This window comes from Ostrinia furnacalis, unplaced genomic scaffold, assembly GCF_004193835.3.
Source record: "Ostrinia furnacalis isolate ACB-3 unplaced genomic scaffold, ASM419383v2 OfSCF6001, whole genome shotgun sequence".
NCBI lineage: Eukaryota > Metazoa > Arthropoda > Insecta > Lepidoptera > Crambidae > Ostrinia > Ostrinia furnacalis.
The window spans coordinates 18,539-33,397 of record NW_021136240.1 but is presented as its reverse complement, the minus strand read 5'-3'; the positions used below and the strand labels follow the sequence as shown (position 1 = coordinate 33,397).

General features: G+C 36.5%; 3 protein-coding genes across 5 annotated transcripts in view; 2 read left to right on the top strand and 1 right to left on the bottom strand.

Moving 5' to 3' along the window:
• Positions 1-14,859, top strand: part of LOC114361796 (uncharacterized) — a 79,547-nt gene that overhangs the window by 51,414 nt on the left and 13,274 nt on the right. The window lies entirely within an intron of this gene.
• Positions 80-3,284, bottom strand: Rab39 (RAS oncogene family member Rab39). The gene is made up of 3 exons (XM_028316987.1): positions 3,082-3,284; positions 2,653-3,004; positions 80-2,354 (listed from the first exon to the last, which is right to left on the bottom strand). Exons 1-3 carry the CDS (start codon positions 3,187-3,189, stop codon positions 2,146-2,148), a joined length of 669 nt encoding a protein of 222 aa, XP_028172788.1. The 5' UTR covers positions 3,190-3,284; the 3' UTR covers positions 80-2,145.
• LOC114361794 (THAP domain-containing protein 1) lies at positions 4,966-8,704 on the top strand. Of its 3 annotated transcripts, none has more exons than XM_028316984.1 (5): positions 4,966-5,223; positions 5,288-5,382; positions 5,818-5,932; positions 7,447-7,639; positions 8,001-8,704. In XM_028316984.1, exons 2-5 carry the CDS (start codon positions 5,313-5,315, stop codon positions 8,646-8,648), a joined length of 1,026 nt encoding a protein of 341 aa, XP_028172785.1. In that variant the 5' UTR covers positions 4,966-5,223; positions 5,288-5,312; the 3' UTR covers positions 8,649-8,704. The 3 variants fall into 3 exon arrangements, with proteins under 3 accessions (XP_028172785.1, XP_028172784.1, XP_028172786.1); XM_028316983.1 differs by having other exon boundaries at positions 4,968-5,223; positions 5,303-5,382; XM_028316985.1 differs by lacking the exon at positions 5,288-5,382 and having other exon boundaries at positions 4,968-5,223.

Sequence of the window (14,859 nt, the reverse complement as noted above, 5' to 3'; positions counted from 1 at the left end):
TGGCCGACAACATGTCAACCATTTTCTACAATGAAGGTCGGTTCTGAAATGTATTAATTATTCGTATGATGCAGCTCCATTATGTATGCTTTTTATACATGGACTTTCAATAACTACCCATTTAGTTTTTATACCATTAGCTCGGCTATCATATCGGATATCATACAAAGATTATGGGAATGCTTGCCACTCATTTATATTGAAGACTGTACTTTTGGCGGTAGATAGAACAAGTGCGATTGCTCAAGTAAGTGTAACTACAAATAATGGAGGCACATCACGTGATTTGTGGCAGAGCTGGGGCCTGAGTCTTTTGTGCATGGCTTAACCACTAGTCGAACACAAACAAAAAAATTACAATGAAAACATTAAATCATTTACTTTTTGTATAGTTTTACACGTCAGTCCTTAAAATTACATAAAGTACTTAAAATGAGCACCCGTTCTTGGTTAACTGTATCAACAATTAAAACGATTCATTGAGTCAAAATTAAAATGCGCATATCGTATTGACCGACATTGTATTATCTTGTTTAAACTGCGTCGATACAGAGGACCTTGAATCGCTAATCGTCAGGTATCACCATTTGACCCAGCTAGATGGGTCTTGTGCCATTTTAAGTTACTCCTCGTGTACATTTACGATAAGTTTCCACGTTTTTAAATATTAGTAGTAACAATTTAAAATTGAGTACGCAGTACAACTTGACTCGGTACAGTCAGGCACAGAAATGGTAGGTAAATTATTTTTATTGTGTCGACTTTCATCGCGTCCGTTCTTGATTTTAAATGATTCCAATTCTGTGTCTGACTGTACTCATACATAACGCGCACCCGGTTAAATAATTTGTAATCAACACATTACTATTATATTCAAATTACAAGTTTTTTTATACATTTCTTTTGTTCCCTGGCAATTATGGTAGTGAAATGTCTACGGATTATATTAAAAAGTCGTACAAGTGAAGCTAACTAACGAGCGGAACTGTTAACTTACTTTCGTAATTTAATAATTGTTAATGTAATAATAATGATTTAACGTCTGACTAATATACAAGGCAACTAAAACAACATACTAGCTAACTTGCAGCAAAACTGATAAATTCATTTGTTTTATCATTCCTAGCCCGCGTGATTAATGGACGGAGCGATCGCAGACACAAACACAACATGATAGGCTTTTGTGACGAACTTTGGGTCGGAAATCTATTCAGACCGGAAGTCTAGATCAATTTGGGTTTTGTTGAAACTGGGACACAATATGAAACATACCAATTTTTGGAGAGGAATGCTTTGAATACGAGGGAGCGAAATCAGCAAGAGATAGTTGACCACATATTAGTAATGTGGACTCATTAGTTTTTAGTTATCATTGTCAGTTTTAAAAATGCGTTAGTTTTAATATAAAGTTTGCGAATATATCGTAAAACAATAAGAAAAAAATATTTGTCGACTAAAGCCTAATTTTCGTAGTTATTTAGATGGTATAGCTGCTCAAAATAAAACTTAAAATGAAACTATCAGTTTTGTTATTATATCTTACTTAACTAATCGTGTGTGCTTATTGCACAATGTTGCAGGTACAAATTTAAAATTAGTTGTGTTAGTAAGTTAGTAAACTCTAATTACTTGAGAGATTAGCAGAAATTGTATTCTTTGGTTGAAGACTTTAAATACTTTTCTTTTTTCTAAGTGTTCATATTTACATAACATAACTATTAATTATTTCAATAATTTGGCTGTATAATTTAAATTTCTGCGTGAAATAAAAATTAATAATTTTAAAACTATACTTATTATGGCCATATTACAAGAGTCTTTCATAAATAAATGTAGCATAAACTGATGTTACACAAAGATCATTGTGGATAGATTTTTAGATGTCAAATATAAAATTTGCAATAATAAATAAAATTATCCATTAAAAAAATGTTTTATGTGCATTACATTACATAAACTGTCAAAATGTAATCTTTATCCCTTCCCTGTGCCGAAAACCGACTATTTTTTCATTATATCATGACTTTCATTATACCAAAATCTTATCTATGTCCAAATATAAAATTACGCTTACACAATGTTATTTATTAGTCTATTCTAACGAGTCAGTATGTACAATAATTATGGTGTTTAAATCTAATTCCTTTAACAACAGGTGGATTGGACAGTTTCGGCTTCAAGAAGATTGAAGTCCATGCCGTTGGGACGGTTGAAGCCGGTTTTGATGCCGTCCCAACCGTCCTCTACCTTATATTCTCCAGTTTGGATGCGGTTGTAGACCTCTTGAGCGACCAGGACAAAGGCTTCTTCAACGTTCATACCAGTTTTTGCGGATGTTTCCACATGGTGTAATCCTGGAAATATACAATAATGCAATTTTACCTACATAGAAGGTTCATATTTTTGAATTAGGTAATTTTGTAACTATGTTTATTAGTTAATGTGGTAGTGGTAATGGAATCAAAACATTACTTTTGTATGCACATTGACTTATCTATTATCAAATAATAATATCTAGAGACATTATTAATGACTCATTAAGAAATTACCCTTGAAAACATTTACAGATAATATTACCTAATTTTTATCATCTTTTTGTTATATTCTTTTTAATTTTAAGTAGAAAAATATTAAAAACTAAAGATCACTTACCATTTTCTTCAGCAAACATCCTTGCTTCCTCACACGTGACTTCTCTCCTTGCGCCGCTTTTGTTGTCAGTCCCTACTAAGTCTATTTTGCAGCCCACCAAGGCAAACACTGGCCTGTGAGGCTCAATGTGTCTCTTGGCTTCCATCATCCACAGGGGTATGTGTTCGAAGCTGGATCTGTTGCACACGTCGTACACTAATAACGCACCAACAGAGTTTCTGTAGTAAGACTTTGTAATGGATCTAAAACGCTCCTGCCCTGCTGTATCCCACAGCTGCAACTTGATCCTGGTCCCATCTTGCACTTCTATAATCCGAGCGAAGAAATCCACTCCCACTGTGGGGTCCGACAGCTAAAAAATAACGCGTAATTTACTAATGTTCCCAAAAAACCTTGTCTAACAACACGAAAACAATGAATTTAACTCACCTCTGCAAACTTCCCATCCGTAAAATATTTTAACAGTGAACTTTTACCTACTGTACTGTCGCCAATTAAAATTAGTCTAAACTGGTAATCGAATATCGGATCAACCATGTTTCTAATTTCAGTATCAATAACATAAAATTAAAGCAACAAAGACCTCGTCAAGAAAATTACGTATTAAAATGACAGACGACAATGAATGAATGACAAGACAAACAGCAGGCAGCACAGATATGGATTAGAGTAGATACAGCAAGTTGCTCGTCAAAGCGTGCCATTCCGATATGTCCAAATGGACATACATGGTCGAGTGATGTTCATGTGGTCCGATTACAACAATCGGTTACGAAGATTTTACGAGGACAGTAGTAGGAACACGGTAGAAGGAAGAAATTATTTACGGATTGAGAATTGTAATTAACAGCACAAGTAACAAATAATTAATTAGAATAAAGTAGCAGTAGAAGAAGTATAAAGTAGGATTGTTTTTAATACATATCCTGCGATGTACTATTAAGAGTAATGTATGTGGTGCACTCATACCGATCCCAAGGAACCGTACTTACTCATAACATTATGACACACACAGATCCGTGTATTCGTACACCAGACAAGTTTTTGTATTGAATCGCTGGTAGGATGAAAAAAATAATGAGATTTGTCGATTTGTAAGAATTAATTTATTTCAAAAGAAAAATAAAGATGTTTTTGGTTTTGTATCGGGCCCCCGGGAAACCCCTAGTGCCAGACTTTTTCAAATAGACAGAGTAGAGGCATCTGCCTAAGGAAGTTCTATAATTTTGCCATTACCTTTTTTATAAATGACGGCGGAAGAACAATTTTATTCATACCTTTTGATTTGTTTTGATTATTTTATAGGGCTTGTCTAAAGCACAATACTATTCATTGCACTTATAATATAATTATGAAGAAAAATCTTTTGTTTCATTTTACTTCCAACGTTTTTTACCACATTGAATTTTGTCGTTTAGAAAAATCTTCAAAACTAGGTACCTGACTTAGCTTTATGAAACAAAACGTATTGGCAAAACTATAGATGACCCACGCTGAACTGTCCCACCAAACTCAATGACAGGGGGGCGCTACCATCGTTCAACTATTATGGTTTCCAACATGGCAAAAATCTGAACCAGCGATCCGGTATTGACGGTGGCGCCCCACTGTCAATGTCATCGACAGGACAATCCAGTATTTTGGAACTATACGCATTTTTACATTTATTAAAAATAAAATATTTGAGTGAATAGTCTTTATTTTACGAAACTAGGCCAGGTACTTACTAGGATAGTTAAAAGTATGGAATTAAGTATGAATTACTAGTAGTACTATTTAACATAATGGAATAACGGTAATTACTTTCATAAACATTAGGCACAACAAAAATAAACAATGTAGAATAACGTCTACCGCTACAAAATTATTTTAATCCACAGTCAGACTAGCTATAAATTTAATAAAATATCAGTTTTATCGGAATTAATTAATTTTCGAATCGAGTCATACGATATCATTCGATGACTTTGCGAATGCAGTACGATGATACGATTACTTTTACGTTGCGGCAATCACTAAAATTCGCTAAAATGACACTAATGACGTTAAAAAAGTGGCACGCTCGGCTTCATACAATTTTTGACACATGCTTCATCTATCCATATCTGTGGCAGGCAGCAAAGAAGTGGCATTGACAAACAAATTCATATCATTGCCACATTAAAAAAATGGTAATTCGGTATTCTTACATAGCCGTAGCATTAACAAAAAATAATAAAACCGGTAAAATACCGGTCGCTCTTTGCCCTGCGTACGAACGAATGAATGAATGGAAGGACGCGCTCGCTTGTTGTCAGTTATTGTTTCACATTCGTTCGTCATTCATTCAAAATTGTTAAAAAGATTTATTTTACTGTTTTCGGAGTTGAGAATTCTAAAAACGATTGTTATTACTATAATTCAGTTATATGTGCATATAGTATATTGACGACACGGAAGCTTTATTTGGCACAATAATAATGTGAGATACATAATTGTTATCTGATAAATTATAACCTATGAGAAAGGTTACTATCACAGTTAAACCGGGCCTTGGGGCTGGTGCAGAGGAAACTGTTTAGAATATTGAATGTAAGCATACAATTTTGAGTGCAATTAAATTCATAGGCAATATTTGGTGTATCATTGTCCGTAGATCGTTGTTTTTCAGGGTAAACAAAATGAGCTACAGTTACAAAAGTAAGGAGAATGTCGAGTTTGGTGAAACTAAGGGGAAAGCTACACCGGTCGGTACGTGCAGATTGGGCCATAATAAACTTCAACGCAATAAAATAATGAATTGAGCATTGTTTACTGCATATATTTAGCGGGCTACTGTTTATTTACACTTATCATGTTTCTTGATTACATGCCAACTTAATTAGTACATAAACCAATATGTTCTATAAACATAGTACATGTTAGTCCACATTTATTTCATAAATGTACAAATTCACATGACAGTGGTGGACATTAAATTCATGCAGATGTCAGCATTCATGCTACTTTGTATGTACAAAGTAGCAGCGGTGTAGTAGTATTGCTTAGTTTGCTGATTTATATTTTTAAAATTACAAAATAGCTGTTCACTGTGTAAGCAATTTTGGCAATTTTTTTAGTAAAATTTAAAGATGAAACTACTTGATAATGTACTTTGAAAATATTTTCCGTCTCCATTCAAACCAGCTATGGTGGCACCAGAGGTAAAGCACAATGCAGACGTGAAGGCGGAGATCACCAAGACCTGTGCTGTGCTGGGCTGCGAAGACTCAAAGAATTTAGATGAGGAGTCATTTTTCAGGTAAACAGAAGTTATTCAATATAAATGTCTGGAATATAGGAAACAAATAGTTTATTTATCAATTTTCAAACATGTTTTATTTATTTTGGTTTGGTTGATTTTTCTATTGTTTTTATGTCCCCTACTTTTATCTTCTTGTTATTTTAATTTTATTTAGGTCTATAGATCTACCATACTAAAGTTGAAATGAAAATACTTAATTGTTTGTGTGTTAGATTTTTACATTATTATTAACATTTTTCATTTTGCTGAAAAATTTTGAATGCATTTTGGTATAGAAATAGATCAGACCTAGGATATCTTGTCACGAAAAATAAACTCGAAGGTGAATTTGCGCAACTCATATTCCTACATTTATGAAATACCTACCTATATACCTACTATACAAATTCCTGTGTCTTTTAACCGCGAGACTCGCGAAAGTGTTATGTCGATTGTCGATTAAATTTTAAGCATACATTGAGGTTTTCTGATTGGTTTATTTTCATTCACATAGCCAAGTTTCGTACGTTACTTTTTACGAAATAGCGGAGGCCCACGCAGTGGCGGCGTAGCATTAGTTGGCACCCGGGGCGATCGAGGGTTATTCAAATAGTGTGAACACCATCTCGGTTACTTTCCCCGTGACCTTTGACCCGTGCGTCGCCCATACTTCGGTGTGCGGGCTAGCTGCATAGCGCTTCGACTTGGACAATATTCCGCAGTGTACTTGCGCTAAAACATAAAGGACTTAAACTGGCCCACCCAGCTCAGCACTACTCACTAGCCATAGGTACTATTTGTCCTCAAGCAGTAGGTTCATTTTGCAATACGATTTACCCGTCGCTTATTGAGGCGTTGTTTGACGTAAAACATGTTAAGCAAGAGTTCGTATTAATACCCATCCATCATATTTTAAACTATGATCAGTCAGCTGACTATAAAACGTAGTTTAACTTAATCTAGGCTAAAATATTCGCGTCACCAGCACTCGTGTCTAACTAAGGCGATAATATCTTACAACTAATTAACCGTAATTACCATTTCTTTCGGCGGAGTCTTACAAACAAAACAGAAGATAAGTAAATTGTTGTAAACAACTCTAAAGTTGTTTACAACAATTTCATCCCAATGGACTCTGAAGAACACCGTCAGGTCTTAATAGAATGGCCTCGCCTTTCTGGCGAAAAACACCCTGTAACTCCCATGTTACAAAAAAAATAAATTAATAAACAAACCCCATTTCACCCTCCGGAGTCCGGACCAGTGGCTGTGTAGTGGTAACTTCATTCATTCATTCGTGACGTAAACATAGGGTAAATGTGCGTGATGAGGTCACATCGCACCCGATTTGTAGCTACTTGAGTCTTTGTCTTTCTTAACAGGTTCATTTTCTGCTCATTTCTTTGCAAATACAATTTGCTGTCCATTCTTAATATAATGTCTATTACTTGACAATTTAATTTAAGGGGACATAAAAACTTAATTCCATCACTCCTTAAGTAGAAGTTACAGTGTTTATTAATTAATTCTAGATTCCCAGAAGACGCGAACCTCAAGCAGATATGGACGGACCTGACGGGCCGCAACAATTGGACGCCAACGGACTATTCCTACATCTGTATACAGCATTTCTCTGTAGACTGCTTCAAATGCGACGCTTCCAATGAGATGGTCCTGGTGGAGAATGCGGTCCCTTCACTGAAGCTGCCCAGACATGTTTTGGAGGTTTGTAGTTTATTATGTAGTTAGTGGTTTTCGTAGATAGTGGATATTTAGTAGATATTGCTTTAGTAGTCGATCTTTACAGGTTGGTTTAATTATTTGGGTATTAAGTTTTGGACAATGTGGCCCAAAAGTACGAATTGCGTGAAAAAATGACACAATTTTCGCACTATACGTTTAGTTCCAATATTAATCTGTTGATCTATAAATTATACCAGGTCATTAGATTCTTTAGCAGCTATGAACCGATAGAATTCATTGTCGGTGTTACTTAAAGTTTATTGGAAAATAAAAGCCTTCGTTGAAATTTTTAAGTTAAATAACGTCCGCGAAACAAGTATCAAAATTGATTTTCTTACAACAGGTCGAATACATAGACGAAGAAACGCTAGACAATGAAGAAGAGGAAGAAGAATACGATGAGGATTACATGGACTTTGAGGAACTGGACGACGAAGAACTGCGGCCTGTAAACGGGAACTCTCACGCGGACATACACGGCAAACCAGTAAAGACAGAAAAACCAGACAACACAGAAGTGCTCAAACTATTCACAGAGGTCCAGAAAATGCAAAGACAAGCCGTCGGCCTCAGAGACAAGCTAAAGAGAAGCATGCGAGCACACAACCGCCAGAACAAGCTACTCCACCGCATACAAGACATGATTGAGAGGAAAAAGAAGATTCTAGATCAGAAAAGAAAGAAAAAGGCGCGGATTCTTCTGTCGTTGCAGGACAAGATAAACGAGGACATGAGCGGTTTAGTTTTAGCGATGCCGATCAGGCAAACGGATGATTTGAAGAATTTCGCGCTTAGTATATACAAGTATTCGCCGCAGGCGTACATATATGTTAGGAATTCGCTAAGAACAATGCTGCCAAGTACGGAGGTGCTTGATTCGTGGCTATCGGCCGGGTACCAACCCAGAACCGCGTTGTCTAGTACAAACTTGGTTAAGTTAACCGCTGAGCAGACGGAGAAAGAGTTATCATGTAAAATTATGATAGGTTAAGGTTAAATCACGACAAACATTTTACTTTCCAATTAAAGATACGTTATGGATTGATATACTGTTTTTTTACTATACCTTTTTATTCTCAATAAGTTAGTAATTTCATACAATTTGGAAGTGGACTTCGAGTTGGTAAAAGGTATTTTAAAAGCATGGAAAAAATATAAAATATTTTGTTTTCACAAAGTCTTAGTAAAATAATGAAAATATAGGGTAAATACTCCAGTATTCGTTACAAACTTGATTACAAATAAAAAAAATACTTGAACAAAATTTAACTCAAAAATTCACAGTCAAGTCTTGGAGGTTTCTTTAAAAGGCCGCCCTCTGTACGTTTGACGTAGGTACATTACGTTACAACAGCCTGTTGCTCACGACCCGTGATCCAACGCCCCCGCCAGCGAATACCTCGCAGCGTAGACAGATGGCGCTGTTCAATTTATGCATTCTAGTTAGAAAGGGAAGGCTAGACGGACCAAACAAACGGTTCCGGCTCAGTGCCGTGATTCGCTGCTCACGGACGGCGGCTCGGCGTCTCCGGAGAACGATCTCGTCGCGCGTGAACTAAAATAAATATCTACCCATCTGTTCAAATAACGTGCAAGTTTTTATTATTTCCCCAAAAACAAACGTAAAAGATGTGTGTGTTTTACGCCCGGCCATATGTCCTCGCGCCGTAAAAGGCCCTAAGTTTGGTTCGAATTATTTTTGTGTTCGCAAAGTGCTTCAGTGGTTTTTGTTTTCGTTCCGTGTATTGTGACTGGATTTGAGAACTCGATTATGCCGAATGTTTCATAAAAGGTATGCCCGAATTTTCTATTTTTGAAGCAGGAACTGAATTATTTTCGTGTTTCTCGTATGAATTGGAGTCTAGATCCACGGCCGCAAGTGGCCAGTAACTGGACTTTCGCAATCGCTATTCTACGTGCATGTGTGTACCTTAAAAGTAAAACACTGCCATAATCGGACCACGTCCGATCGGTATTGGAATACGTGAACAATTTAAAATATTCGCTTTAACGCTATAAACAGGTACAAATATAATGAGCTGATGTCTCATTCAAATCATGCCTCAATATTTCATTTCTCTTTCCACTTAAAAGGGTTTGAAACTATTAGACTCGTTAATGAAAGTGCTTTCTTTTGTTTTAATTGTGGCAGTATGATTTGCATAGAAATAGGTTGCATTACATGAGCGTCGGATGCATTTCTCGAGTGAAAGTTGTGCATAATCAGTTGTTCCGTCTGAGATAGTGAGACGTAATTTGCAAAGGTCAAGATTGCTGATGACTGCACGCTTCCTCTATTCATTGCGTCAATTTATCTTCCCTGTGTGGTCATCGCGGCCACCAATTGACGGTTTCCGGGCGGTCACCGTCCATCATTGCCTTTTCCCCTGCATCTACTGCGTATTTTACAATTTCAATAGCGTCAAAATCCAACACACTGCAGGAACACAACACAAGCAGTCATTCTTTCATTGTTGTAGTTCATTGATCCCACGGACAAGTAACAATGAGTCTAAAGCCGATTCTTATCAAGCAATACTCACGAACTACTATTTGTCAATCGGGTTGTGTCTTGGGTTTGTCAAATTGGTGTCCATAATTGGTCCCATGACCACAATGGGAGATAAAGTTCATTGAAGTAAAGAATGTGGACAGCTTGGCCAAGTTTTCAATTAACTCCAATCGTGTAGAAATTGTGCAACATGGGTAATAGCTTCCAGCGAATATTAAATCGGTTAAAAGTGGGTAGTTACGTTCGATCTTAGAAATCGCCCTTCCTGCTAATATCGATGCGATTAGCCGATTAATTCGCCTTCTTCACACCGTCACGTAATATTTAGATTCGTGATTATGCAAAGAGAAAAGAGTTATTAAATATTACCTACCTACGTTGAACAGTTTTTCCATTTGAAAACCAACACTAAATTATTGTAATTTTTTATGGTTTCAAATTTCTTTCTTTCTACTCGTAATGAATAAGTACATTTATGTGCCTTAATTACGCACTAATTTTGCTATGGCTTTAGCTAACTTTGTTTAAATTTTCGGGAAAATCATCAACATCAGCATCGTATTTGTCATCGTATCTAAGTATGTCCTTTTGTATTGTAGGAATTGTACGTTCCTTCCGTCCGATGTCCTATTCGGTTCTATTTTTAGTTTGTCTTTAAAGATAATGGTACAGCTACCTCTTGTTACGTTAGTAAGTTCCTTGTACCCGCAATGGTAAAATCATGGTAAAACCGTGGTCAATGATCTCCAAGTCACTGTGCTTTGCTTTCTGACCTTGACTCAAGTTACAATCTAATAATTTGACGGCATTTGCCCCACTTGACGGTCGTTCAGCAAATTGTTAAACACCGTAAACTGTGGCGAATTCTGTTATGACTTGTCGTAATAAGAATTTGGAGTTTTCTCGTAAGAATTTTATCTGATTGGTTGGCATACTTGTAGAAGAAACTCAGTATTAAAAATTTGCTGATCACTGCAAATTTTTACATCATTGTCATCTATATCTAGACGTGGTAGCTGTAGTGATACATTCGCGGATACGCATGCGATGGAGCGTGGATACATAAAATACAATACGAATGAACGATACTGTTAATGAGTAAAGTGATATAGAAGATGCAAAATGTTTAGATTATTTGGTTCAGTCATTGTCAGCCAAATTGCGAGGAGGAAACAAACAGGTTGTGAAGTTACGAATGCTTTAAAAACGCGACTGTATGATTCACAACACAATACAATCGTAAGAGTTTGTGTCGTATGATTCCAATGAGCAATTAAAACCGCGCGGTTAAACCGATAAAAATTACAAAGTTGCCTACAAAAGCTCTATTGTGTCGTGAATTCATGACCTTAGCTAATCAACCTGTCATATAAGTTTAAGCTTCATTTTCCATGAAAACCTAAACGGAAAGTTAAGAATCAATTTCAAGTCTGAAGTGGTTTAGCCTAACTAAATTCCCGTCGGTGTAAACGGTGACAAGTTAATAGAAGCTTGCTTATTAAGTTGGCGAGGCCTAGATCGCTGATAACCAGCGGTTAATGTTTTCGGTAATCGTTCTCGGAAATGTTCCCGCCACGATTAGTGTTCCGGAACGCATCTCAAGTTTAGCAACTGTTGATCGTATAAACGTATTACATGAGATTAAAATCGCGTTACCTATTTGGGTGTACGCCAGCTCTGGTTTTCGGTCTGATATAAGTCTAGTTTGTTTGATACTTTTGAGCAGATTAAACCAATTCAGTGGAAATTGAGCGAAGTTATAAGAAGTTGCTTTCTGTTTCAGTTGTTGGCAATGTTTTCCCAAGTAATTAATTTAGTAGAATAAGTACCTAAACTCACTGCTCTAGTGTAGAGGTATTTCGTGGAAAATTATGGGTTTCTTGAAATATTTTCTTTCCCGGGCTAATAACAATAAGTTCCAAGTCTCAAAGCTCGTTGATTTGCTATCTTTGATCAAGACTTTTAAAGTCACAAGACCGATTATGCAGTTGTTATGCGACAAAGTAACAATTACAACAACATTAATTAGTAAGCAAGCTGACAATAGTGACTGAGTTTCTTGCGCTGCTTCTTCTCAGCACTGGCCCATTTATTGTCCCGAAGCAGTGGTAGGGTTAATACTGGGACGTGTAAAAGTGCTTTTCAAAAGCCTATTTGCAAAAATAAATGAGTTTTTATAACGTGAAATGTAACGGGTATCTGCTGAAATAATGACCTCAGATACACTTATGGAGCCGCGCATTCTAGTATCTTTAATTTATGACAGTTATTCAGACCGATTATGCAGCTGTTATGCGACAAAGTAAAATGAAACGTAACTGTTACCTGCTGAAATAATGACCGCAGATACACTTATGGAGCCGCGCATTCGTTAGTATTATCAGGCACGCAACGGCAAGGACAGTGCGGTCTAGTTGCATAATGACCTATATTGGCTTCTAGCCTTTGCATGGCCTAAATGACTGTGTGTGTAAGGTGCAAAAAAGTAAAAAGTCGATCTAAACGCGAATTTAAGAAGATTAAACTAGTGCTCTTGGCGGAAATCCTAACTTTAGTCAGTCGCGTTTAGGAATTTTAATGTCGTGATAGACGCAGTTACTAATATCATAATATTATGTTCATCCGAGCGACTGCGAGTATACGTTTATTGTCGCCATTCATACTCTGTTTTGATTGTTCCCCGCCTACTTACATTTGGTTAATTCTCAAAGGTATTAAGTAGGTACCAACACTTTGAAAGCGTTTCGTCACGTCATCCATCAACCCAAACAAATGAAACTCGCAAGTAAGGAGGAACTTTGCTTTTATGCAGGACGCCTGATTTCCTAGCTCACCGAAAGCGTGGGTTTATAATACAGGGTGTCTGGAAATTAGTGGCGGCGGACCCGTTAAGGGGAGGTAGGCTAGAGTTATTCTGACAGATATCACCTTAGAGACCTACCGTCCTCATTTATGTTTTTGTATATAGTCCGGTTGCTGTACACGTAGAATTTCGTCCAATGACCCCAAGCTACCCATCCTTATCGCTCGCGTGTAATTAATTTCTGTTGCGCTCGCACACTCACTGTTGCCGCCCGTCGCACAGTCGCGACAGCAATATTATTACGCGCGGGCGAGAAGGATAGGTAGCTTGGGGTTTTTGGACGAATTTCTATGTGCTCGGCGACCAGACTTTAGCAGTTTTTGCATAAAATAATGACAGTTACGAAGATTTAACAATTAATATTACTACTACTATTTGAAAATTTTTGGTTACACTCTTTAAGTAGGAATATCTTGGAAAGGGTTAAATAAGGACGGTAGGTCTCATAGTGATATTTGTCAGAATAACCCTAGACTACCTCCCCTTAATTGGAGTATTTTAAATTCAAATCATCTAAAGGCATGTTTGCCCGTTTTAGAATGGTCCAGAAAAGTTCATAAATATGAATGGACTAATGTAAGGTCTTATGCAATCAATCTGCAAGTCTGTTCCAGAAAAGGAATGTATTCACAAAATTATAGGCTCAGCTGCAAGAAAACGTTTGCAATTCATGAAATGGATTTGTTCCATTCGCTGCGACTGAGATTCACAACGTTTCAATTTAAAAAACTTTACTGCTTTTAAAAGTGCTTATCTATACCTCATTTGGCACTAACTAACCTGATGAATTTGTTAGGAACCTCACATAAAACTTAAGGTAGATGGTAACTTTGCTGCTTCAATGTTTGTAAAGTTTTATTATTGTTGTTGAAGCAGACGCTTGCCCTTTCTTCTTTGTTATGAGGAGTTTACTTAAATTTTACACTCAAAAGCTTTTCTTAAACGTTAACTTATTGTTCATGAAATCATTTAATTATTAACACCCATGTTAACTTAAGCATACTATTAGCGTTCAAGAAGAATAAACCATTTAAGAATAAATTCGTCTTTCTCTTAATTCTTATTCGAAATCTCAATTAGTTTTAGCTTATTTAAGGATTAATTTTGTTACAGCAAAATTATGTTGATTTCGTTCTTTTTCAATAAAATGGACATTAATCTACAATAATACAAACGGACGTTCGTTTAAATCTCTCCCGCCTGTTCAAACGAAAACGATGTGGAACGTACCTAATTGATTGCGTTGTAATTATTCCCCACAATCGCGTATTATACACAAACGCGCGTAATTGCAATGTAAGGACGTTTCAATTTGTATTTTTGTTTTACTCTTTTATTTGAAGCAGTTATATTTTTTTTCTTTATCTCATTTTATGCAAATACTTTTCATTTTAAGCACCTCAAGCCGGTTCAAGGTCGATGACGTGCGTCATCATATCCAATTGTTTTAAAATGTCTACTATTATGTCTGGGTTTTCTGTGTAAGTATTAACATATTATGTAGTGTGTTAAGCAGGGTCAATGAATTAATTAATTTTGAAAAAAAAATTAATCGCCGCAAAATTGGTTTGCGAAACTACCAAAGATTGGCATAGTAAGCTGAATTTCTTGCCTCCATTTTGCCACTGTTTGTGAAGGCATGCCAGTCAGTTGTACAAGTCCAAACACGCTCGCCTAACGGGCTGGCCATGCCACTGACAGTGATGTGAGTGACGTCACACTGGCACTCTGATTCGTTATTAAACAAGTTTATAATCTGAGAACAATAATGCAACGTTGCACTGTTCGGCAATAAATTTTATTCGCGGAAATAATTAGTTAACAAGG

Coding starts and splice junctions, on each gene's coding strand:
- Rab39 (XM_028316987.1), bottom strand. CDS start 3,189: ATGGTTGATCCGATATTCGATTACCAGTTTAGACTAATTTTAATTGGC. Junction 3,005..3,081: donor CGGATGGGAAGTTTGCAGAG/GTGAGTTAAATT, acceptor GTTATTTTTTAG/CTGTCGGACCCCACAGTGGG. Junction 2,355..2,652: donor GATGTTTGCTGAAGAAAATG/GTAAGTGATCTT, acceptor GTATATTTCCAG/GATTACACCATGTGGAAACA.
- LOC114361794 (XM_028316983.1), top strand. Junction 5,383..5,817: donor GGGGAAAGCTACACCGGTCG/GTACGTGCAGAT, acceptor CATTCAAACCAG/CTATGGTGGCACCAGAGGTA. Junction 7,640..8,000: donor TGCCCAGACATGTTTTGGAG/GTTTGTAGTTTA, acceptor TTCTTACAACAG/GTCGAATACATAGACGAAGA.